We start from the raw sequence: 27,190 nt of genomic DNA on the forward strand, positions 1-27,190 counted from the left end.
CTGGAAACGATCGAATCCATCCCACACCTGCTGCGCACAATACCTGGGATGGATTTAGAGAGACAGAAAGAGAGAGACGGTAACGCGGCTGCGTGAAGAGCAGACTCATTCAAGCGCGCGTGACAATCACTCTTCAAAGACACATTTTCGACAAATTGAGTGGGGAGGGAAATGACGCAGGAATCCCATTGACCGGCAACCTGAGTTTGATTCCCTACTGCGGCTAACATCAGTGGCAAGTGATACAGTGAGGGAAAAAAAATTTGATCCCCTGCTGATTTTGTACGTTTGCCCACTGACAAAAAAATGATCAGTTTATAATGTTAATGGTAGGTTTATTTGAACAGTGAGAGACAGAATAACAACAACAAAATTCAGAAAAACGCATGTCAAAAATGTTATAAATTGATTTGCATTTTAATGAGGGAAATAAGTATTTGATCCCCTCTCAATCAGAAAGATTTCTGGCTCCCAGGTGTCTTTTATACAGGTAACGAGCTGAGATTAGGAGCACCATCTTAAAGGGAGTGCTCCTAATCTCAGCTTGTTACCTGTATAAAAGACACCTGTCCACAGAAGCAATTCATCAATCAGATTCCAAACTCTCCACCATGGCCAAGACCAAAGAGCTCTCCAAGGATGTCAGGAACAAGACTGTAGACCTACACGAGGCTGGAATTTGGCTACAAGACCATTGCCAAGCAGCTTGGTGAGAAGGTGACAACAGTTGGTGCGATTATTCGCAAATGGAAGAAATACAAAAGAACTGTCAATCTCCCTCGGCCTGGGGCTCCATGCAAGATCTCACCTCGTGGAGTTGCAATGATCATGAGAACGGTGAGGAATCAGCCCAGAACTACACGGGAGGATCTTGCCAATTATCTCAAGGCAGCTGGGACCATAGTCACCAAGAAAACAATTGGTAACACACTACGCCGTGAAGGACTGAAATCCTGCAGCGCCCTCAAGGTCAAGAAAGCACATATACATGCCCGTCTGAAGTTTGCCAATGAACATCTGAATGATTCAGAGAACAACTGGGTGAAAGTGTTGTGGTCAGATGAGAAAAAAATGGAGCTCTTTGGCATCAACTCAACTCGCCGTGTCTGGAGGAGGAGGAATGCTGCCTATGACCCCAAGAACACCATCCCCACCGTCAAGCATGGAGGTGGAAACATTATGCTTTGGGGGTTTTATTCTGCTAAGGAGACAGGACAACTTCACCGCATCAAAGGGACGATGGACGGGGCCATGTACCGTCAAATCATGGGTGAGAACCTCCTCCCCTCAGCCAGGGCATTGAAAATGGGTCGTGGATGGGTATTCCAGCATGACAATAACCCAAAACACACGGCCAAGGCAGCAAAGGAGTGGCTCAAGAAGAAGCACGTTAAGGTCCTGGAGTGGCCTAGCCATTCTCCAGATCTTAATCCCATAGAAAATCTGTGGAGGGAGCTGAAGGTTCGAGTTGCCAAACGTCAGCCTCGAAACCTTAATGACTTGGAGAAGATCTGCAAAGAGGAGTGGGACAAAATCCCTCCTGAGATGTGTGCAAACCTGGTGGCCAACTACAAGAAACGTCTGACCTCTGTGATTGCTAACAAGGGTTTCGCCACCAAGTACTAAGTCATGTTTTGCAGAGGGGTCAAATACTTATTTTCCTCATTAAAATGCGAATCGATTTATAACATTTTTGACATGCGTTTTTCTGGATTTTGTTGTTGTTATTCTGTCTCTCACTATTCAAAAAATCTACCATTAAAGTTATAGACTAATCATTTCTTTGTCAGTGGGCAAACGTACAAAATCAGCAGGGGATCAAATACTTTTTTCCCTCACTGTATATGACCGCCGTGGTGCACTCCTCTTCCTCCTACTCACTTTGTCATCCAACATTGAACTGCACGGTTGTTGGTACTGTATGATCAAACAAGACAAAGATCCCCCATATTGCCTGAACAGACTGTTGGGGCAAGTGCTGTTAGCGAGCAGCTGTGAAGGCCGGCACGGCACACAAAGGGTTGGGTGACCAACACTATGCCCGGCCACCTTTGTCTCCTCCAGTCTTCTCCTTTTGCATGGATTCAAAGCAAAAGATGAAAGATGTAATTTTAGATGTTGTTATCCACTCAATTGTCTGTTCAGACACAGAGTGGATCTCGTCCGTTCCTCCGTTAACGGAGCAAAGACAGCAGTGGTGATGTTTTTTTACACACTGCACCAGGTACTCATTTGAGGCTGAGTCGACCTCACAGAGGCCCAGAACCGGTTTGAAAAAAAGTCGTCACCGATGTTCATGGCAAATGAGCGAGAATCGAACTCTGGCCACACAATCTCCAAGGTGACTGGCATGGGGTGGGAGCCTACAGGGAGATTGGGATTGGCAGAGCTGTGATTCTCGGCATTGTAAACATCAGGGCAAATAATTAGGAGCAAATGTGGGCGAATGTCAATAAATGAATCAACCCTTTATAACGGTCACGAGTTTACCGAAACCACATGGGCGTGCATTGAAAGAAAAAAAAAACGGGCTGACAACACGGACGCAGCTGCTGGATGAAAAAATAAATAGTAAATGTTTACGTCCAAAAAAGAAATGTTTCGATGTGAATGCCTCGCCGAGTGTCAAGACTCTTCCGTGAGGGTCCTGCCATTGGGACGTTTGGCCACTTCCAGTGATGCGTCTTTAACTGCACGTGGCAACCCAGGAAACCGGAGACACCTGGCAACGCACACGAGGGGGGAGACGCGAAACGACTACGAACTGACAACTACCAGTTAACAACTGACAACTACCAACTGACAACAACCAACTAACAACTACCAACTGACAACTACCAACTGTCAACAACCAACTAATAACTACCAACTGACAACTACCAACTGACACAACCAACTAACAACTACCAACTGACAACTACCAATTAACAACTGACAACTGCCAACTGATAACTACCAACTAACAACTACCGACTAATAGCATCTAACTCCTAACTAACATCTACCAACAACAACTAACTACCAACTACCAAACAACTACCAACAACCAACTGATAACTACCAACTAACAACTACCAGCTAAGAGCAACTAACTACCAACTAACAGCTTTCAACTAACAACTACCAACAACTAACTACCAACAACCAACTAACATCAACCAACTAACAGCTACCAAACAACCACCAAAAAACAACTAACAATTACCCAACGACAAGGCTACCTCGCAGTCACAGTGACTCCACGCCTACAACACCTGGCAAGCCCCGGTGGTGAACCCATCCAGCGAACTAACCAGACTTAACACTCTGCTTAGCTTCGAGGGGGGACCAGGCGAGGTCGCGCGCATTGAGTGGAGATCGGTTCGTAGAGTGGAGATCGGTTCGTAGTAACATTTTGCATACAATCGCCCAGAAGCGGTGGGTAACCCACACTTTATCCCACCACTAAGGACCTTCTAGTCCACTTCCTGCGGTCTCAGTATCATAAATTAGACTATTTTTGTTTTGTTTAACCACTAAGCTATACCGTGCAGCTCTCTTTGAGAAGTAACCTGCCTATAACAAATGATATCTCAACAAAGCGGCTTATCGTGTGGAAATGTAAAGAGGCCGAATACTCTAAACACGCCTCGGTTCTTTATGTGGAGGGGAAAACCCGGAGGACCGGAGAAAAATCCACGCGACCACTGGGAGAGAGAGACACTCAACCTCCAAATATACAGCAGCCGTCAGTGTCGGCATCGAACACACGACCTCCCGTATAGCAGGCAAGGTAGTTAACATTTCGCCACCATAGCGCTAAAGGCTACGGTTGACTCAGCAGCTCACCCGCAACCCCCCCAACCCTGGCATAGCTGACAGGGCTCATATAACAAACAAACACCTGGGTTCGAACCCAGAACGTGCCATTATGTCTGCTTGTGCGTCTTTTTTTTATTCAAATGCTCATCAATACGCGGGTAGCTGCACATGTGCCTGCCATTAACGGCGGCCGCGTAATCCAGACTCGCAAAGAAGCGAAACGGTGAGGCGGGGGGGGGGGCGGTGGTTGGGAGGGGGGGGGCGAGGAAGCAGAGAGAACGGACGGACGGACGGGGGATACGGCGAAGGGCGAGCGAGCCGCGCGTGTTGTCGAGTGCGTGAGTTAAAGGCTCGCCAATTGTGGGCACGGGTTTATAGTCCCCCCCAACACCCCACCCAACACCCCCCCCCAACACCCCCCCTCCCCCCCCGGTGACAGCCAGCCCCGCAGCCCCGTTAAAGAAGCAACAACGCTCATGACATCATTTGCTAACAGCACCTTTTTGATCAGAACGCCCTGAGCTGCTCTCTTCCTTCCGGACGGCGATGTCTCCGGTACGTGCTCGCCGTCCGTCCGTCCGTCCGTCGCAGACTTTAACAAATGTCAATCGCTAAAGCCACTTCCTTTTGACTATTGTCCGATAGCGTTACGATGCTTGCGCGTGCGCGCGCGCACGTGCGTGCGTTCGTCAATGTGTTATGCATGTGCGCGCGTGCGTGTGTCATTTGCGTTCGTGCGCGTATCTATGCGGCGGTTACGCACGTACGCATGTTGGACTTCTTCCGCAACCGAATCTCGCCAACCGTGCTAATCGGAGGTGCGGGGAAAGATAACGAACTAAACGCATAAAAGCTGCGCCGACGAACCCGGCGATCCATGTTCGATTCTCATGGCCAGCAACATCGGCGACGAATTATTGAACCAGTTCAGGGCCTCTTATCGGTCGGCTCAGCCTTAAATGCGTACCTGATGGGGTGCGCGCGTGTGTGTGTGTCTGTAAACACAGCAGTATTGTGGGGGCAAAGGCGGTCGCGCGTGGTGCTGGCTACCTTACTTCCTCGTGCACAGTTCGCCTGCATAGGTGCTTGCTAACAGCACTTGTCCCAAAAGCCTGTTGAAGCCTATAGGCGGACCTTTGCATTTATCTTTTTGTGTGTGTGTGTGCGCTCATCACTGTGCAACCTTCATGGCGTCAGTCATGTCAGACAACCCGTAACACGTGGGTCTGTGCCGTAACCTCCTCGACCTCCTGTCAATAGCGAGATGTCCACACTTCACGTGGTGGCCTCAGAGGGTACCTAGCCTGGCACGAGCGCGGTGGTGTCGTCATCACCGCCACTTAGTGGTACGTGACAGTTCCTGTTGTTGTTGTGTGTGTGTCGAGATCTCTGCGACGTAATGAACACGGACATAATTTGACACTGAGTCACATTACAAAAAAAACACGTAATTCACAGCAACCACTGCAAGCTGAGAGAGTGGACATTTCGCAGGAGTTGTGAAGGCTTCTTAACATAATACTAATAATGTGAAATGGGCAACACACACGCGAGGTCTCGGCTACATTTACCTTTATACCGCTCACTGATTGGTTGTATGTATGTGTGTGTGTTGAACTTATTTCGCACCGCAACGTAGCCGCTAATCGGAGGTGCGTATTGAGGCTCCCGAGAAAAAAACAAACCGAAACGATACTCTCATCTCTCTCTCTGTCTCTCGCTCATGAAGCCCTCTCGTGGCTTGCAGACTTCGACGTTGGCATTTAGCTCCGGAACATCTTTGCCAAACGCAAGAATCGAATAGAATTGAAGCTCCCGTGTGCCGGTTTGTATCAGCACATCGACGTGCAGACGAGATGCGAGTCAACTTTGTTTATAACCAGACCAGAGCTGAAAAGAGAGCAGATGGTCTCCTTTCCAAGATAAAATATAGCAAGGGCGATGAAAGAACCCCAAACATAATGTGGTACAAGTGAAACACATACAACAAAAAAACACATAGGTACGCCTTAATATATATGAACGATATGAAATATATGCAGGAGTTAAAAAGGATATTGAAGCGGTGGCATAGTTGTTAGCGCACTGCGCTGTGAACCCAATGCCCCGAATTCGATTCCTGACCACGGCAAACATCAGCTGTGAGTGATAACCAGTCATACCCCACCCCCCAAGGCCTCTCACCAACTCACACTGACCAGCGTGACGAAGTTTGGTCAATCAACCTCCGCGAAGTAATACAACAAAAAATTATGAGAAGATTTTTACCCTCCACGAACTGACACAGCATTGGGGTGGCATTCATCCAACAGTGGTTTGGCGAAAAGTCTATATAAACTATCATGAAGATATTATTAATTCATGTTAAATTATACTTTGTATTCAACCCCCCACGGAGTTAATAACGGCATTAAGACGGCATGTCCTTCGAGTATGTGTGAGTCGGTGGACAATCTCGAAAGATAATACCCGCTATTGTAAAACCGCGTTGTTGTTGCTATTTTACGACCGTATTCTCTTCGGGATCTGCGGACGTCACGTCGACTACGAGACGTGCCATTGTACGGACGCGTGGCGCATCACAGACACAGCTCACGACACTCGTACACACACAAGACAAAGATCCCCCGTAAAGCCTCTAATAGACTGTTTGGGGGGGCAAGTGCTTTTAGCGAGCGCCTATGAAGAAACCGGCACGGCACACGAAGGAAGGGGGGGGGGGAGTGGCCAGCATCACCCGCGGTCGCCTTTGTCTCCCCAGACCTGATGTTGAATAAACACCGCGTAGGGTGTTCACTTTTAAGGCTGAGTCGACCCGAGAGAAGCCCCGGGTCCGGTTGCAATGTTCTTCACTGTTATTGGTCGTGAGTGGCAATCGCAATGGGGGTGACCCGGGTCGAAGCACGGTGCGCTAACCGCTGTGCCACCGCTCCCTCCCGCCGACCCCGTGCATGCGTACACACTGACACACACACACGCGAGTAAGGCATCTACAGCGACGTGAATAGATCATCCTAGTAACACGAGCATCGCCTTAGTAAGCGTAACATCGCATTAGTTACGGAAATGCATTATTCATCTTCAAGCGACTAATTATGCCTGCTTATTGTCACCTGCTAATAAACTCATCACGTGGTATAAAAAAATGACCGTACATACAACCACGTTAATCATGCGACGGCGTGCTATGCATTCGATCCCAATTGCGAGCGACTGTAAATACACAGCCATCGCTGTCAATTCGCTCAAATTGCGATTTAACAAACAAACTAAAATCCCATCAACGGCTGAAAAACACTTTCCCTGAGGTCGATTCTATATATTTTTTTAAGTAGAAATACAAAGTTCAAGAGAGCTTCCGGATCGTCACGGAGAGCAACAATGAATGGACGTTAACGGGGGATAGACGATGCTGGTAAGAGAGGCGATAACGCATTGAAGCGATCTCACTTAATACAAATAAAAACATACCCACGTGAAACACAACGCGGAGCGACGGGCCACGTGCGCATTTAAGTGCCCCGTACATCGTGTGCCGTACGCCTACAAAGACAAAGGTCCCTCCATGTAACCTTAACTGACTTTTGGAGGCAATTGCTGTTCGCGAGCACCTATGCAAGGCATGGAACGAGGGGTTGGCCGGCCAGCACCACGCACGCCTGCACCGCGTGCGTCTGCCGCCGGTCGCGATATTTCCACACCAGATACTCATTTTGAGGCTGAGTCGACCTCGGGGAGGCCCGGGACAGGGTTCAGACAATTTGTCAAACGGCGTTGGTGGCCGTGAGCCGGCGTCGAACTCGAGTGTCCACCGCTCCCCGTGTGTCGCACGGTCATCGGCAGTCGTGTTAGGCCTGCAGGGACCAAAGCGTGCTTCGGCGGCACCTATAAACGGGCGGCGTTTGCACGCGAGGTGGCGGTGTGGACGGCACCGTCAGGCTTCCGCTCGCGGTGTCCGGTGCTGAGACACTGGCAACGCGCCGCACTCGTTTGAAGGGGTCAGTCGCGACTTGACGGGAGGGACACGGCGACAAGGGAGCGCTCGTTGATGCGGACAGTCACAATGCGGGCCGCGGCAATGGAATGAAGCGGAGCATTCGTGGCGCGACCCGGCCACGCGACCCGGCCACGTTGACAGCACTCCCCGGCACGACATAGATGTCCCCGTCCGTGGTGGTGGGGACATTTTGGTGGTGGTCCAGATGTCTTGTGACCCCCCCCCCCCCCACTTGATCCTCTAAAACTTAATATTAGCTTTTTTAAAGTAAGGTTTATTTAAAAAAATAATTAACATGCAAATAGAAAATGTGTTTAAGGGGTGAATTAACCGGGCGGTACCACAAGGTGCCTGTTAGCGAGCGTCTATTAAGGCCGGCACCGCGACTTGCAACAACAACGCAGCGCGGGCAGGGGGTAGCCTTAGACGTGCAGGGTCGGTCGGTCGGACGAGCAGCATCTCCTGCGTTTGCCGACTGCCTGTCTCTCTCTCTCGCTGTCTCTCTCTCTCTCTCTGTGTAAGGCTGCAAGGCTGCCTGCTGATGTGTGCCGCTGCCGATGGCGCTGAATAAATGTCGGCATACATTCTACAGGGCGACAGCACACGGACACGCGCAGTGACGCGCGCACGCGGTCCGTTGCGGGGGTGTCGTTATAATGTATTGTATTGTGATGTATTGTTATTGTATTATCATGGATTATGATGTATTATCATCATGGTTTTTTTTTACATCGCAAGATTGCGAGAGATCGCTTCGGCGGCACGGGGAAGCCTTCATCCAGCAGTGGGTTGACCGTCAATGAGTGCCCGTGTATATGAAGTCTTTTAAAGCGTGGCGAGCAGAGGGGTGTGGGTGTTATACCTACAACTCTCCTTCGCCACTTCGTTCTAAGGTACACAATAACACCCTCGCCCCCAGCAACTCTTCTGGAGCGTTATACACCCAGGATGTTGGAGCAAAGTGTTGTCAGCGAGCACCTATGAAGATCGTGACGACACGCGGCGAGGCGGTGTTGCGAGTACCACGCCCGACCGCATTTGTCTCCCATGTTTCTTGAAGTTCACGTACCGCGCTGGGTTTACAATTGAATGCGCAGTGGACCAAGGGGGGGCAGGCAGTCCCAGTGAAACCAGATTATCCGTGGCCGGCAATGGAACTAAGGTCGCCTGTGCTCTAGCCCATCGCGCTAACTTACTGCTCCACCGCTCCACCCTCACAGATACAAAGTTACAAACGCCGCGAAACTCCCCGATAAGTGCCCAGCCGTCTCTATCCACTCGCCATCCTCCAGCCGTTCCCTTGAAAAAGCCGTCAAAACGCGTGACTTGTTGTAGCACGGAGTTAGACTGATGGCCTTAATCTAAGTTTTCATGTGGTTGTTGTTGTTGTTTGACTTGCATCCCACTGGGATTTTGTGCACACAGCGTTGGTGTACGGCGCTTTTTTCAGGAATATTTTTGCTGTTTTTTTTTTCCATGGATTTTCTGTTTGCACAGTCACACATAGTCACTTTAAGATGTTTTTCTTGTTCGTGGTTTTGTTTTTTTGTTTGTTGTGATTGCGCCCGATTCAAGAGCCGAATGGCTCACAGGGCTATACCAAAGTAAACTGAACTGAAACTGAACTGAATTGAACTTTGTGGATTCACCCGGGCCTGCTTAATGGAGACATCAGCGACTACGTCCTGCACACAGCTAGGTGATGTGGCACCCAGAAAGCAACGTCGTAGAGTGGTGGTTTCGAGTGAGCGAGCGAGCGAGTGTGTGTGTGTGTGTCTGTGTGTCTGTGTCGGGAGCGGTGGTGTAGCGGTTAGCGTCACGCTGCGCTATGAACCCGGCGACCCGGGTTCGATTAACGCTCACGGCCAACACCAGTGACGATTATGAATCTGAATCGGCCCTGGGCCTCCCCTAGGTCGACTCAGCCTCAAATGAGTACCTGGTGCGGTGTGTAAACATCGTCACCGGGGAGACAAAGGCGGTCGGGCGTGGTGCTGGCCACCCACGCCCTCGTGCGCCGTTCCGGCCTTTATAGGTGCTGCTCGCTTACAGCATTTGCCCCAACAGTCTGTTGAGGCTATACGGGGGGGCATTTGTCTTTGATCTTTGTGTTTTGTCTTTGTGGGGAGCGGTAGTGTAGCGGTCAGGGTGCGCTGCGCTAAGTAACTCGGCGACCCCAGTTCGGTTGCCGCTCACCAGTGACGACTATCTAAACCGGCCCTGGACCTCCCCCCTCTAGGTCGACTCAGACTCAAATGAGTACCTGGTGCGGTGTGTAAACATCGCCACTGGGGGAGACAAATCAAGATTATCTAGAGGATCTTTGTCTTTGTGCATCCGTGTGTGTGTGTGTCGACGTCCAGTACGGTCATTGGTCATTGCAGACAGACACGCGCGCCCACACACACACACGAGTGATGTGTTTTTTTATGTAGGTACGATAATATATGTGCGTGTGTGTGTAGCTGTCATGCACGATCGTTGGTCGCCGGCTTGAAACACACGCACGCACATACACACACACACGAGTGAATGCGTGTGTACGCGCGTGTATATGCATGCGTGTGTACGTGCGTGTGGCTGTCAGGCACGCTCATTGGTCGCCGACTTGAAACGCGCAGACACTGACGCGCGCGCACACACACGACTGTTGTGCATGCGCGCGCGCGTGTGGCTGTCAGGCACGCTCATTGGTCACCGGCTTGAAACACACACGCGCGCGCACACACACACACACACGTACATACACACGCGAGTGCCGTGCGTGAGCGAGTGAACGCGCGTGCGTGCGTGCGCGCGCGCGTGTGTGTGTGTCGCTGACCAGCACGCTCATTGGTCGCCGACTTTGCAACACACACACGCACAGACACACACACACAGACACACACGCAAGCGAGCGCAGCGCTGTTTTACGCTCGGGGGTGTGGCTGTTACACCACCAGCAAGTGACGCCGCCGATTTTCGCTCGACTTCCGCGTCTTTAAAATGATCTTGACAAAGCGCTCCTCCTCTGTCTTTGATATCGGCCCGCCTACCGAAAACAAGCGACCGCTCGTCAGTGCAGCCGCAAAGTAAGTGCGTTCACGGTGACCACCACCACCACCAAGACACTGTCACAAACACACACGCCACAGCACACGTTATCCACTGCGGTGCCTCTGTTTGACCAACGCAGCAGCAGCAGTCAGCTGTGGCAGCAGCAGCAGCACATTTAGCGCATTTTCTACAACTGTGTGATCACAGCTGAAATTAGCAGCGCAGTGGGAGCGGCGCGCGCGCGCGTGAGTGTGTGAGTGAGTGCTGTCAATTCTCTATTCACGCGCTGCCGAGCCTATTCGCGTAACGGCACGAAAGGTAGAATACTCAATCGACGTTGCGTCCTGTCTCATCGTCGCTGCCATCTCCCCGCTTCTGCCAAGGTGCGTGTTATGTAATCGGCGCATCGAGTGATCATCATCCCTCGCTGTCTTTTGATTTCTGTCGAGTCCGTTCGTTGTATGCGCGCGGTCTGCGCTCCTTCAACGGAGGACGAATGGCAAAACTACCACGAACCGCCCGCTAGAACCTCTCGTCGTGGCCAGCACTGGCGCTTAGCTCCCGAACCACATCGCTACTGCCATCGGTAAGAATCTCACCTCCCATTGTCGCCGTTGGCTGCGTGCCGTGCGAAAGAAGTTCAACGTACGCACGGAAGAAGCGAATGCGTGTGTGCCGAGCGCTACCGTCTTCAACGAAGTACCGTGTCGGTCACGTTGAACGCGATATTTATATGTCATGATATTTAAGTAATGCGCTTACTTATCAGTCGCCGGATTAACCGCGAAAGGCACGCTTTAACGCTGAAGCATCGCTAAAAATAAAAAATAAAGCAACGACAAAAAAAACATTAGCGGCGGGTATTGTTTTGGTAATGCTGGAGGCGAGATTAGCTGTGAGCTACATTGCCCCTTCGCCGCCAAAGCCGAGTAGGGTCGCTGCATCGCCACCCCTTGCAACGTTGTGAGAAAGGAGAGGCCGCGCAAAGATTATCTGTGGGTTTTTCTCGCCCACACGGCCACCACCACCACCAACCACCACCAACCACCACCACTGCCGCCACCACCACGCATGGCTTGCTCGAGCAATGCCTGCCCCTAGCTGGGCTTGTGCATGGGCTTAGCTGATGAGGCAATTCAGAGGGCGAAAGGCGCCCCGTATCACCCGCGCTGAATGTAACTCTCGCTCCTTCCCGCAAGACGCGGAGTGAACAATATCTCGGCGGTGTCGCCACGCAGGAAAGTCGTCGTAGGGCAAATGTCGCGTGAGGTTTTTTTTTTTTGTGCGCGTGTATTTTTGACTTGGAGCGGTTGTTTTCGAGTCGGTATCTGACCTAATGATAGAACACTCGCGGGCATGTCGACTCCAAATGCGTTCCATTCGTCAACTTTCTTCTCGATGCTCAGGGTCTACCCAGTAGTGTAATTAGCAGTCTCTACCCCGGTCAAACAACCGCTCTTCCCTCTCTCTTTCTCTCCACCTCTCTCTCCACCTCTCTCTTTCTCTCTCCACCTCTTTCTCTCTTTCCACCTCTCTCCCCACCTCTCTCTTTGCTCTGAAGAAGGGCTGTTGCTCGAAACGTCAGTCCATTGCACATTTGGCTACTGCTTTCGAGCCAACGTTGAAAGCGTTCCATGCGTTAGCTTCGTCTTTGCAGTCTGCGTCTGACAACGGAGGGGAGAAGACTCGCACGACGATAACCGCTGTAAAGGTGACCAAGTTACGAATGAAATTGGAATCCTCCAGTGAGACACTGAGTGAGTGCTCTTGGCGAATTCTGCGGTGTCTTTTCGCGCATTTGTGCGCGTGCATGTAATGCTGGACGTCTTTCGCACGGTACGTAGCCAACCGTGCTAATCTGAGGTGCGAAGTGCGTGCGCGCGTGTGCACCACAATGCTAATCGCAGCCTCGCAACTTTAAAGTTTTGCCAACGCTGGACCACCGACACTCAAGTGAAGAATAATGCGCGTCGAGCCCCGCTCTTGCTCGCTGCGTTGCTGGCAGGGAGTGCAGGGAGTTCAGCGCAGGCAGGCCAAGTCGAAGCAGTTCGTGTTATTATCAAGTCCGGGGTTCGCCGCGTGAAGATTGATGCTTTACAGCGCAAATCTGTGCATCTGTTGAAGGCAGTTGGAAGCTATTAAAAATAGAACAATACTGCCTGTTCCCGACCGTTAGAAATAGCCTTCCTCGTACGGTGCCGCCTCCCCTCTCTCTCTCTCTCTCTCGCACGGGGGGTATAGCTGCTTCTATTACCGGGCCCATGGTTTGTGCGTGTGAGTGTGTATATGTATGTGTGTATATGTATGTGTGTGCATGTGTGCGTTTTATTAAGGTGGGGAGAGGTGGGGTAGCGGTTAGCGCGCTCCGCTAATATTCACGCTCACGGCCAACATCGGTGACGGTTATCCGAACCGGTCCTGGGCATCCCCTAGGTCGACTCAGCCTCAAATGGGTACTTGGTGCGGTATGTAAAAAAAAACATCGTCACTGGGGAGACAAAGGCGGTCGGGCGTGGTGCTGGCCACCTACTTCCTCGTGTGCAGTACCGGCCTTAATATGTGCTGGCCAACAGCACTTGCCATAACAGTCTGTTAAGGCTAAACAGGGGATCTTTGCATGTGTATGTATGTGTGTTTTAAACCACGCTTTCTTCGATTTGTTATGATTGTTGTTTGTTGTTATCAGAATCATAACAAGTATTTATACTGGAGAAATCCGATGAGCTCTAAAGCTCTTTCACACATGTCCAGTAGTTATCTCACGAGGAAGTGTTCCACGAGTCGAGGTGTTGTAGCAACTGAGTCAGGATTGTGACTTGAGAGCGAAGAGTATCCCGTCGGCGTCGTCCGTTTCACCCCAGCACGAAACGTCGGACATCGTGCCGAATAACCGCCACGGTGCAAAGATCGAAACCGCAATCGGACATCGGAGCTCGGACAGCCAACGCAGCCGCGACAACCCCCACGGGGAGTGGTGGTGGTTGTAACTGTGCGCATTCTACTCCAATTGCTCCGCGTCTAAAACAAAAAGAGGATCGGACGATTTGCCGGAATTTATACTCTTTGGTTCTATTGGGTAAAGTCACGTAGGTAAAAAATAAAATAACAAAAATCACGACGTTTCGGCCACAACACAAGCGGCCTTCATCAGGTCCCTTCACCTATAGAACCAAAGAGTATGGATCCTTGCAGTCACGAAAGCTTTAAATCTAGAATTGCCGGAATTTGCCAGAATTTGAATATTCCGGCAAAAGTGCCCGATATAGCTGGTGCAAGTGATTACCAGCGAAACGTCACGGCAATCCAATTGCAAATGTTGTGGATTTATTCTCCAACACACCGGTGAGGCTGAAGTAGCACACTACACTATACACTACACACTAATATACACTACACTATACGAGTAACTCATTGGCGCGTTGTTAACGTGACAAATCCCATACTAATCGGCTGTGTCGGGTGGTCGAGGGTTACGACACAACATTTATCCTTGCGCGATCTAACCCGAAACACCTTCATCGTGAAAAAAGGATCCGAACCGCGATGTCACCAAATCACCGAAGGTGTTGCGGGGCGAGGGGGGCCACTTTGACAAATGGTTACCACGGTCCGGATTGGCGCAGCTCGCCAACGTCGCCGTGGCCGTGAAGACTCGCGCACGGGAGCGCAACGTGGTGTGTGGCCGGGCAGCACAGCAAGAGCAGCACAACTTGTGAAACGTTGAGTAAGGCGCGGCGTCTGAAATGTCATCTTCACGGAATGCTCTTTTTGTTGTTGTTGTTGTTGTTGCTGCTGCTGCTTGCACGGGTGTCGGTAGGTTCGTTGATGAGATTTGTGTTATTCGACACCGCACGTGTCTTGCCCGTGTGTTTAACGCGTAGCGGGGGAGCGGTGGCGCTGTGGTTGTTCGCACTGAGTTATGAACCCGAGTTTCGGTTCCCGCTCACGACCAACAACTGTCGCGGCGAATAATCTGAACCGTTTCTGGTCCTGCCTTGGGTAGAATCGGCCTAAAATGTGTACTTGGTGCGGTGTGTGAAACATCAGCACTGGGGAGAGAGGCGCAGGCAATGCCGGGCGTGGTGTTGCTACGTGTGCCGTTCCGGCCTTCAGAGGTGCTCGCTAACAGCACTTGTCCCAACAGTCTGTTAAGGCTATACGGGGGATCTTTTGTTTGTTACGTGTATGGCTCGATACATACACAACAGAGCTCACCAATTTTACTTTTGGCCGCAACACAGATTTGTTTTCGCCTGTCCTGGGCTAGAAGCGATTATTACAGAGAGAGAGAGAGAAAAAAAAGCAGTGATTCATTAACTTTCCCCGGGATCTATTAAACTTGGTCATTTCAATCAAAGTACACGCACGCGCGGAGATTATATGCGAACGAGGAGAGGTCACAGAGTACACGAGTCGCGAATGAATCAGCTGTAAGTTATAGTCTTAAGGAATTAAATTAGACTCCGTATAATCATCAGCAGCAGCAGAAGCAGCAATGATCAATCCACTGCTAGATGAATACGGTTTCTCAGACATTTCCCGCACGATCAATTAAACTCAGTTATTTTCAATCATTTTACAAATACAAAGATCCCCCGTATGGCCTTAACAGACTGTTGGGGAAAGCTCACCTATGAAGGCCGGAACGGGACACGAGGTGGGGGGGGTGGGGTGTTGGGCAGCCCCACGCCCGGCCACCTTTGTCTCCCTAGTGGAAAATGTTTACACATCGCACTAGGTACTCACTTGAGGCTGAGTAGACCTAAGGGAGGCCCAGGGCCGGTTCAAATAATCGCCACTGGTGTTGGTGGCCGTGAGCGAGGATCGTATTGGGGTCGCTGGAGTGTGTGTTGAAGCACGCGGTCACACGGCACTCGGGTACGAAAGGCGACCGCCGCGTTCATCGTCATCCCCATCACCATGAACCATGGTGAACCTGCTGCTGAATGAAGACTTCCCCACGCGGTCGTCATCTCTCACGGGCCAGCGACGTCAACTATCCATCCCAGCGCAGGGCACCAGCACTGAATTCTCGAACTTCTCGAACTTTTGGGCCACGTAGAAGGGCCATTGAGCGAAACGTCGCCTAGTTATTGTGTTATTGTAAGACGATAGTGTCATTGACGAATGGTGTTGATCATCATTAGATCTCCTTTGCCAGTACCAAAATATAATAATAGGGTTTTTTTCCCCTTTTTTATGTTGAGTTTATCACACTTAGTGTGTAGCGTTGAAATGTGACAGTCGATGTGTTAATGCGTCGATGTATATATTAACGTTGATATAATTCAACAGCTGGGTAAGATATCCGCATTGTGAATCAAATGGATAGATACATTGTTGATAAGTGAAAAAGTACTCCGACATTTTTTGGTTATGCTTTATCTTCCACTATACAGGTAATTATAGTGTACACTATACGAGCTAAATTCAGCCGCCTTTTTAAACACGTAAATAAATACCCTCTATATTAGTACGGATTTTTTTTTTAAACACACCACACAGAGCGACGTATGTATAATTAATAGCCAAGCATATTGCCTGAATTGTATAAATAACCAAAGGTTCGCCAAGCAAGACGCAACAATGTATAATACCGTCAATCGAGCAGGTGGTTAATCCACACGACAGGCACAGTGTAGTCGGGCCGAGGAGTGTTACAGCTGTCAGTGCTATGAATAGGAACTACGGTGAGGTGTGACGTTCCCGGTATTCGTGCTGGGGGATGATTTAAAACAACACAGGTGTATACAATTTACATCACTGCGCGCACATTAGAGACTGACAACACAAAGGGATGCGGGAGTTCTGCGATCAGCGTGCGGCATGCTAGCCAGGGCTGGACGCGTGAACGTAGAGACGTGTGTGTGTGTGCGCGTGCGTGTGTGTGTGCGCGTGTGTGCGCGTGTGTGATTGAACTTATTTAGCCAAACGTGCTCATCGGAGGCGCGGGGGTAAGAACAACAGGGTAAAGACAAAACGTAGCACTGTATTACTGGCAGTTTTATGTTACTCGTGAATTAATATTACACGTGTGTGTGTGTGTGCCAGGTGACCTGCATACGACATTTAAACCAACCTGTAAATATATGAATAATAGTAATGAACGTACGGACAATTAAAATACGGTTCCATTACGTGTGCCATCCTTGTATCAATCACGTCGCTCGTTAAGTAGAAAACCAATTCCAGGTTGTAAAGAAATTACATCACAAGCGCGTACCAAATCGTCATCGGGTAACTTGACATCATCGTCGTTGTCGTAAGGGGGCAGCGGAGTTGGCGGTGCCGTTTCTTGGAATGGCCTCGCGTCTCAATCCAGGGCGTTTTTTTGTCATGTGCGCGCGCAGCGAAATTTTGTTTTAAAAAAATATATATAGTTTTTGTAAAGCCATGAGTAACATCGCGTTTGTTTGACGTGCATCTGTTGAAAGGCTTCAATGAAACATTAAGGGGGGCCCCTCCCGCAATTGCGGCCCACCTCCCCCCCCCCACGTAAGGGCCGACTAACCGACCGCACTCACTCTGTGAATGATGCCAAAGGCCGCACACTAAATGTTTCCCTTCCGCTCACTTTATATATATTACACGCGCACACACGGGGCGCCGAACACTTGCTGCATAAAGGCTACTCCCCACGATTCTGATCAGTTTCCTGGAACGGAGAGAGGTCGAAAAATAACTTGGCCGAAAAGGATAGGAAATTTTAGACTCTTTCTTTCCTCTTTGTTGCTGTGCGCCACGCTTGCGCGTGAGTGCGCGCGCGCGCGCGTGTGTGCGTGTGTGTGCACACGTGTGTCCGTGTGTGTGTGTGTGTGTAGGTTTATAGACGTGTGTATGTATATGTGTGCTCGCGTTTCTTTTTTTTTTGTTTTCCAGGTATCGCAAAGTTCCACGTGGAGTGCGCTGCGGGCGCGTTAAAAGCCGACGTTCCGGGAGGCAGGATGCGAATGCGTTCAGAGGAGTGATGCGCTACCATGCGTACAGCCCCTGTCTGGTGAGCGCTCCTCAGCCCAAAAGGCGCCGGGTTGACATCGGCGTCAGGAGGACGCGACCGAGACAACCACAACAACAACAGCAGCAGCAGCGGCGGCAGCGACAGCTTCTGACAGACAAACCAGAGGGCAGCAGCAGCAGGAGCAGCAGCAGCAGCAGCAGGAGAACAGCGGTGGAAGTGAGCAGGCTCGGCTCTCTGGACTCGGCTCTCCTCGGAGCGACGCGGCTCTTGCCCGCGGGCATGAGCACGCGGAGCCCGCAGGGAGACGAGGAGCATAGCGACCGCTTCGTGCTGCCCGGCGGCGGTGGCGGAGAGGGCACCACAGTGCTTCGGAATCTACTCAAGAAGGGGGCAGCGGCGGCGGCGGCGGCAAGCGTCATGTTCGAGGAGCCACCTCAGGCGCCGTCCTACGGCCAGGGTTCACTTTACTCGCAACTGCTGCACAACGGCGTGCCGCACAACGGCTTCGGCGTCAGACCGTCGAGCGCAAGCGTCGCGGGAGTGAGCGGAGTTGGTGGCGGCGTTGGTGGCTTCAGACCGCCCAGCGTGACCGAGTCGAATTCGGACGACAATCGCAGCGACTCGTCGGGCGACTCCTCGTGCCCGCGCGAGAGAGCGGCTCCGCCCGGCTGCTCCGTGCAGTCGGGCAGCAGCGGCGGCGGCGGAGGCGGGCCCGGCCACCACGGGCACGACCTCCAGGCCAAGCGAGCCCGCGTTGAGAACATCATCCGCAGCATGAACGCGCGCAGCGGGGAGCCCGAGAGGGGTGACCGACCCACGAGCCCCCGGGGGAACAAACGCAAGCAGCGGCTGCCCCTGCAACAGGCGGGCGGGGAGGCAGAGGGGCAGCCCGCGGGTAACCCGGGAGTCGTTGGGGAGCAAGGAGTTCCTCGTCTTCATCATCATCAGCAGCAGCAGCAGCAGCTTCATCATCATCTGCAAAAGTTGCAGCAGGGAGACGAGGATGAGCACGGGGAGCACGAGAAGGAGGACATGGACGACTTGGCGCTCTCGCAGTTGCCCGCGAGGCTGCAGGTGAAACGGGAGGAGAGACGGCGGCTGAAGCGGCAGCTGGAGGAGATGCAGAGACAGCTACGACGCCTGCGTCAGCAGTTCTCGTTCGCCTACGACGACAGCGAAGAGTCGGGGGAAGAAGAGCGGGGCGACGAGGCGGACAAAGACGGGGGAGGTGCGGAGAGAGACAAAGAAGACGAGGAGATGGAGGAGGAAGGACAAGGTGGTGGTGGTGGAGGAGGAGGTGGTGGAGTTGGTGGTGGTGGAGGAGGTGGTGGTGGTGGAGGTGGTGGAGGTGGTGGAGGTGGTGGAGAGGGTGATGACGATGTTGCGGAGGACAGCTGCTCTGAACGCGCGGGGAGCACTGGGGTCGCCCCGCGCTCCGTGGCCGAATCCTCTGACAACGAGATGATGGATGACTCGGAGACAGCCGCGAGCTACCGTCGGCAGCGACTGCAGGACGTCCCGAATCTTCATCCACATCTTCATCAGCAGCAACAGCAGCTCCTCCTCCAGCCAGAACATATGGACGACGACCTCGACGCACGCTACGACGACCACGACGACGACATCTCGGCGCCCTTCGGCCGTCGGTCCAGCGTGAACGACGCTGACAAGGACCTTCAGGAGATGCAGGTGGACGAGCGGCACGGTCAGCCCATTGAGCAACAGCAGCAGCAGCATCAGCAGCCAGCACGGGCCCATGCGGACAAGGAGCGCGGAGAGGAGTTGGCTCACGCCCTGAAACACGAACTCTCCAGGGCGGTCGCGCACGTGGTGGACGTCGTGGTGAAGACCTTCTCGCCGCGTCCCGGGGTCCCGTCCGGCGGGGCGAGTTCTTCCCCGTCAATGAACGTCGTCGTGGCCGCATCGACCTCTACCTCCTCCTCGACGGAGCGAGCGGTGGAACATCACCACCCGCTGCGCCTTTCCTCGTTGTCCGGCTCCAGCAGCAGCAGCAGCACCGCCACCACCGCCACCACCACCACCACGGCCATCACCTCCAACATCGCCAGCGGCAGCAATAGCCACCCAACCATCACGGCTATCAACACGACCAACGCCAACAGCACCGCCACCACCGCTGGCACCGCCGCCGTCAACAACACCAGCATCACCGCCACGTCCGCATTAACGACCTCGTTTTCATCCTCGTCTTCATCCTCCTCCTCGTCTTCGTCGTCGTTGTCGTCGAACGGCGGAGAGGCGAGCAGAAGCGCGCTGCAGCGCGGCCTGACTCAGCCGTACGGCGGCGGTGGCTTCAGTGAGGCACACATGGGCAGCAGCAGCAGCAGAACGCGAGCCCCGCTCACCTCCACGGACCAAACCGAGGCGCTGCCCCTCGTTGTGCGCAAGACCTCACCTCCTGCTGCTGCTGCTGCTGCTGCCGCCACCGCTGCCGACCACCACCTCCACAACCTCCATAGCCACCACCACCACCTTCAGCAGCAGCAGCAGCAACAGCAGCACCACCACCACCTTCATCAGCAGCAACAACAACAACAGCAGCACCACCACCACCAGCAGCAACAACATCAGCAGCATCAGGCTGCGGCGATCTCCGCCAACCAGATAGCGTTCCCGACTCACGGACTTGCGCTCGGCATGCCGCCGCCACCGCACTTGGGACCGCACCTCGGTCTGCCCGGCCACCACCCGGCCCTGTCGCCGCACGCCTTGCCGCACATCCCGCAGATGGCGTACTTTTTGCACAGCAGCCTGGCCGCTGCCGCCGCGGCCGGCGTCGGCATGGCCACGCGAGGCGACCAGCGGGTGTCGTCGGCCGAGCAGGTGGTGCTCTTAGAGGCGGCCGCAGCGGCGGTGGCACGCGATCAGTCGGTGCGGCCGCGCAGCAAGGTGTCGTCGCTGGGCCCTCTCCACCACCATCACCACCACCACCACAACAATAACAGCAACAACCCGCATCACCATCACCACCACCAGCAGCAGCAGCAGCAGCACCACCACCACCAGCAACACCACCACCACCACCAGCAGCAGCAGCATCATCACCTCCACGTGCCCGCCCAAGCGTTCGGCTCCCGCTCGTGCTCACCGCCGACTCACGGTCTGTCGCTGTCCATGGTGAAGGCGGAGAGCGGAGATCTGCCCGACACGCCAGATATGTCGCCTTACTCCGCGGCCACGATATCCTTTTTTGTGAGAGATGCGCTTGGGGGTAAGTGATGCGAGATGAACTTCCACGTGGTATGTGTGCGCGTGTGTATGTATGTGTGTGTGTACATGTGTGATGCTCGCTTACAGCATTTGCCCCAAAAGTCTGTTCAGGCTACGCGGGGGTAATCTTTGTATTTGTACATGTGGGGAACGGTGGCGCAGTGGTTGGCGCGCTGCGTTACGAACCCGGCGAGCCGAGTTCGATTCCCGCTGACGATCAATAACGGTGGTGGAAAATATTTGAACGGGTACCTATGCCTTTCCTGAGTTGGCTCAGCCTCAAACGAATAACCCGGTGCGGTGTGTAAAACATCAGCGGTGGAGAGACAAAGGCGGCCGGCCGTGGAGCTGGTCACCCCCCCCCCCCCCGTGTACCGTACCAGCAGCCTTCATAGGTGTTCGCTAACAACACTTGCCCCAAAAGTCTGTACGTGTGGGGATTGCAGAACGATGCTCAGCGTTTCTGTTTAGCCCCAGCAGTGTACCGAAAGAGGTAATTGTAATCTTTAATGCTCTGTTGAAGGGACGTTTCCTGAAACGTTATTTTGCTGCGTGAAGATGTTTGTTTTTTTAAAGTGACGAGGGCAGGAAAGTGTTGGCAGATTTAGACAATGACTGAGTATAATACGGGCTATTATTAGATAATCACGTATATGTGTTAAATGACTTCATTGACGGAGCCCTGCCGTTGAGCTAAGTCTAACTCGCTTTTTTAAAGAGGTGACTCATCTATTAACGTGTGTACATATGATACGGCAATTAATATGAAGTTAAGAAAACATGATCTCCAATTTAAATAATCTGCCTGAGTGTCGGGTCGTATATAAATAGGAGTGGGGAGAGGTAGCGGCGTGGTTCAGCGCGCTACGAACCCGGCCACCCGAGTTCGATTCCCGCTCACGACAAAATCACAGTGGCAGCGGATATTTGAACCGGTCCTGGGCCTCCCCTCGGTCGACTCAGCCTTAAACGAGTACCTGGCGCGGTGTGTAAACATCGCCCCGTCGTGCGCCCTGTCGGCCTTCATAGGTGCTCGCGAACGGCACTTGCCCCAACAGTTTGGTAAGGCTACACAGGGAATCTTTGCGTTCATTTTTTTTTTAATATATAGAGATAGCTTTAACACCCGCACGCATTGCTACTGTTTAAGTGGAAACGTTGAATTGGGATTCGCCATAATAAATTACGTAATTACCTCTCGGACAATGCGTAGTAACGGTTTGAAGGAAACAAGGAGACGATACGTCTCTATAATAATGAGTGTATATACGCAGCTCAGCGAGTGGTGGCGTACTTGGTTCGCTTAATAAACCCCGCTGCCGACCTGACCTGGGTTCGACTCCCGACGACTCTCTTAGCCAGTCCAGAGTGTGTCAAACAACCCCTCAATAGCCGACACAGCGTGCGGAGGGAGGTGCAGGGGGGTTCATCCAGCAGTGGATTGCCAAAGGGCTGTCAAGTATAATTACTCGTTGGTATTACATGCACAGTGGTTAATGATTGATTAGGTCCGTTGTGAATACGTAAATATCACCACCCATTCGCGCTCGATGCTTTTCAAACAATATACAATTCATAGCACGGCCAAAACGAACACTTGTAGCGTTGCTAAAAAAAAAATAAACAGACCCACCAATTCCCCCAACGGTTGCACGTAGATTCATTCCGGCCATAGGAATGTGGAATTTCCACCGCTGACTCGTGCTGGGCTGTTGTTAATACGAGGTCGAGCACCGCGGGCTCGGCTGATTTGACTCTCACTGTGACTTCTGTCACGTGTGAAACCTCTGTTGTGAAATATTTTCGGTCGTGAGAAGCCTGGGTGTCAAACTCCAGTGTGGCTGTGCGCGCGCGCGGAAAAAGCTGTGAGAGTCGCGAGTTTCTCATTGATATCCTTCAGAGACAACAGCGAGGTTCTCTGCTCACAGTCTGTCCGACACAAAGTTTCGGTCAATAGAAGGGGAAAGAATGGGGAAAAAAAATAGTATTTGAAAAGTTGCTTTTAGGGGTGTAATTATCGCGCTGCCGTGACATCACCACGGCACCACGTTAAAACGTATGGGAGTGACGTCACAGCGGGGCAATAATGACGAGTTTTGACGGTAGGTTTAAAGTCAGATTTTTGGTTTGTGAGTGTACGTTGTCCGAATAGACGAAGCTTCACCGGCGTTGTATCTGGCAGCCCGGGATTGAGGGGGGACGGATGGAAGGGCACATGGGGGACCATAGAGATGTAACGACAGTAGAGTACAACCTTAGATTGCTACAATCTTGATTTGAAGCTTTCGTAACTGCAGGAATCCATGTTCTCTTTGTTTTTTTTTTCCGGTGAAGATTGCTACACTTGACATTATATGTGTACACACACTGTGATAAACATATCAATCCAGTTATTGCATAAACAAACACAGCGCATGAACTATGCAAAACGGCAGCGCGAGCGGAGGTTTTGATGGATGGGAATTGAGAGAAATAAAAATATGTAAATCGGTCGCTGTTACGTGTCTCTAAAAACGGTGTATATTTAGTCTTCCATCGACCTCGCTAAACAAATATCTGCACGTTTTCCAATTCTTGGTACGTGCTCTCGCTCTCTGCGCTGTCGACGATTAAAAGCCCCGTATTTCGGGTAACAAATGAAGAACATCATCTTCCGCATCTCCACGTACAATTGCAGTGCGACGAAACATTTATTTTAAGTCCCCCATCAAGCCATTTTATTGAGCGCGTTCGCCTCGAGTTAATCCCGCCACAATTCGTTTCGAGAAGGACCCATTTGCAGGGGCGGGCGGTGTTCGAACCTTCTGGAACTCCCATCAGCGAGGACAGCAGGTGGTGGTGGCGCTCGTGAAAGCAAAACGACAAAAAGGCTGCTTGTTTATCACCCCCCAAGACGTTCTTGGAGAGGGCCGCACCCTAAATATACCCCCCCCCCCAAAACCACATCCCCCTACGGATTTTATTGCATCGCGCGAGCAACTTACGAAGCAAATGAATAGACACGAGAGAGCCGTCGTGATAGGGTTAGGCTCAAATTAAACTCTTTGCGGGGGCGGTGTTGCGATGCGAACCCCTGCCGCATACCCGAGTTCGATTCCCGCTCACGGCCAACAACACCAGTGACGAATAATCTGCACAAGTCCTGGGCCTCCCCTAGGTCGGCTCAGCCTCAAATGCGTCCCCAGTGCGGTGTGTAAACATCGCCCCTGGGGGAAACAAAGGCGGCCGGGGCGTAGCGTCGGCCACGTCATCCCCTCTTGCACCGTTGGGGCTCTGCACGGGTGGTCGCTAAGAGCGCGGTTTTTTGTTGTTGCTCTTTTCCCTTCCCCATCAGCCTGTTGAGGCTATACGGGGGATCTTTTTCCTTTGTCTGGGGAGGGTAGCCATGGGTCGCATTGGAACGACAGCGTCAGGGGGGTGTTGTTATGACAGACGCATTAAGGGAGCCCGATGCCTTATTGCTCTGGGGGGACACTTTTCCGACGTTAAGCGATACCTCAGATACAACGCGCCACGGACTTTGCACGCAAATAGACTTCGCGCTTAAGGCTCTCGACTCTTGTCCCAGAGAAGGTGGGTGGGGAGGGGTGGGGGGGGTTCTGGAAGAGAGAGGGGAGCAGTGGGGAGGGGTGGCATGGGATAAAATGGGGAGGTTGTAATTCATCTTCACCATCACAGAGTGGTGTGGCTTGCTCATTCGGTTATAGGCCGAGAAGATTAGGCGACCTGCTTCCGATGTAAGATCGTCGTGGGCATCCTCGAGGTTGACTCGGCCTGAAATTGGGTATCCCGTTCGACGTTTCGGTTTATGTCTAACCAAGGTCCGTGCCTCCTCTCATGAGTCCAAACTCGGCCTGAATTAAGTACTGTATCCATGAATTAAGTACTGTATCCATGAATTAAGTACTGTATCTATGAATTCAGTACTGTCTCTATCTATGGCCGGATGCTTTTCTTCATGCCTGAATTCGGCGTGGGCCTCCCTTACGTCAACTCGGCATAAATTGAGTACTGTAGCTTTGCGCGCGGTGTTTATTTGTTTCTTGTTGTTCCATAGCTTTGCAGAAGTGATGGCACCACGGGGTGCTCGCTAACAAACGAGGGAATGTGAAGGGGGTGGTCAGCGTCATGGTTCAAAGTCGCTACTCATGCATCTGTACACACGGTCACATTTTGAGGCTGTGTGTGTGCGGGTTATCCGATTACCAGCGTGCACACAGATGGTTTGTTGTAGGGCGCTTGCAGCGATGTGGTGTGAGGAGCAGGGATGCTGTGTAGCACAATACATTGTTGTACTGTACTTGTGTGTCTACCACGTCTATGCCTCCCCCCCTCCCGGCCCGGGCATTAACTACAACCCGCATTGACCATCGTGGTGAAGTATGGTCAAACAACCATTGAGACCAGCATGGTGTAAAGGGGATGCCCTCACGCAGCAGTGGGTTGTCACGTGGGATTTACATGCGAATGATCTACACAAAGACAAATATACCACGTGTAGCTTTTAACAAACTGTTGGGGCAAGTGCTGTTAGCGAGCACCTCCGAAGGCCGACACGGCACACGAGTGGGTGGGTTGAGTGGCCACCACACCACGCCTGGCCACCGCCGTCTTCCCAGGACATGTTCTAAGTCTCGGTCGTGGTGCCGTGCGCTAACCACTCCACTGCCACTCCCCACTGCGCACAAAATACACACACACACACACCACTTAAAACGCACACGCACAACGCACGCACACCAGCGGTGTACTTGCACACGAGTTGGGGACGCGTGACAAACAATAGCTGGCGTCAGATCGTACGTGCTCTGCCTGGCGAGTCTTCCTCCCCCCTCTCCGCACCCTCTCTCTCTATGTACGTCTGCGCGTGTCGTCTATATGTAGAAGGGAAGAGGTCTATAATTAAAGTTTCTACTGGAGGGGAGGGGGGTGTGTTACAATGCTCTTTGCGCTAAAGTGAGACCGCTCGGAAGGGTTTCAACAAATGAGCTCAGAGTGCGGCCGGTTGTCGTGGCACGAGCTGCCCCTGCCGTGATGGGGGGCGGGGGGGGCATGGCAAGACCGAGGGGAGAGAGAGTTCCCAAGCGATGAGAGCAGAGATTTCAAAATTGCACCTCTCGACCGACCGCGCCTATCCTTCACGCGAAGAGTTGCCACGCGTTGCTTCCCGCAATGGAACAAACTCCACTCGCACAAGCCCGTGCCGGAAATGTACCTCCGGATTAGCACGGTTGGCTCCACGTACGGCGCGAAAGAAGTTCAACGCACGGACACACTTCCTGCAGACACTGGGAAGCCACTCTGAGCTGCGCACTTTTAAATCATCCAGAGTGAGAGAGAGACAAAAAAACCGATTCTTCTGAACTTGCTTTTTGTGTTTAGTTTGTTGTCGTTCCCCCGCATCTCAGAATAGCACGGTTGGCTATGTACGGTGCGAAAGAAGTTTAACGTACATACACATGCATATTCTGTACGGGCAATGCTTTTTTTGCAGCCGGCATAGTCTGCGACACCCATAGCGGGAGGAGTATGTTCACAGGACACGTTCATCATTCGTCTCGCCTTGTTTTGCCATGTAGAGCTATAGGGACACAAGGTTAGGGTTAAACAGGAGTATTGTTATTTGTGCTCTTAGTGGTGGTGATGGTAGTGGAGCCACCTTACGCCGATAACCCGCCACTCATAGCCTGCCCCGAGCACGTGTTCCGGAAAATATCGAGAGATAAATTAAGCATCGCATGCAAGTCCGCACGTGTACAGCTCGTTATGACATTCCACTGCTCGATGATGTGTCTTCCCACGACGTATCGTTAATAGGAGGGGGGGGGGTCATTTGACCATACTTCACCACGATGGTTAAGTGCGACTTGATGAAAACTGGGAGCAAGCATAGACGCAGTGTACCGCACAACAATGGGGTTTGACACACTTCCCACAACGCCGTATCACAGCTCTACAACAGCTCTACAACAGCTCTTATATACATGGTGTGGCCGTTGGGGGGTTGTTTGACCATACTTCACCACGCCAGTTGTTGCGGGTTGGTAAAGGTAAGCTCTAGCGAGGAGTGTGCGACAATGGATATTGCTGTACTACCTTCTACTGCTCATACATCCTATTGCAACTGTGTTGTCGCGTGCACGTGGTTGTCACCCATCCAAGCACTT

General features: G+C 52.2%; 1 protein-coding gene across 2 annotated transcripts in view; it reads left to right on the forward strand.

The window, feature by feature from the left end:
- The first annotated feature begins 10,554 nt into the window (after positions 1-10,554).
- LOC116943320 (uncharacterized) overlaps positions 10,555-27,190 on the forward strand; it is a 125,480-nt gene continuing 108,844 nt past the window's right edge. The window contains exons 1-2 of one of the 2 annotated variants that reach the window (XM_032956094.2): positions 10,555-10,869; positions 17,714-20,993. In XM_032956094.2, coding sequence (XP_032811985.2) covers positions 10,784-10,869; positions 17,714-20,993 — 3,366 coding nt within the window. In that variant the 5' untranslated portion in view covers positions 10,555-10,783. The other variant, XM_076067635.1, reaches the window with a different exon arrangement.

This window comes from Petromyzon marinus, chromosome 17, assembly GCF_048934315.1.
Source record: "Petromyzon marinus isolate PM22_M1 ecotype Great Lakes invasive population chromosome 17, UKy_Petmar_22M1.pri1.0, whole genome shotgun sequence".
Taxonomy (NCBI): Eukaryota; Metazoa; Chordata; class Hyperoartia; order Petromyzontiformes; family Petromyzontidae; genus Petromyzon; species Petromyzon marinus.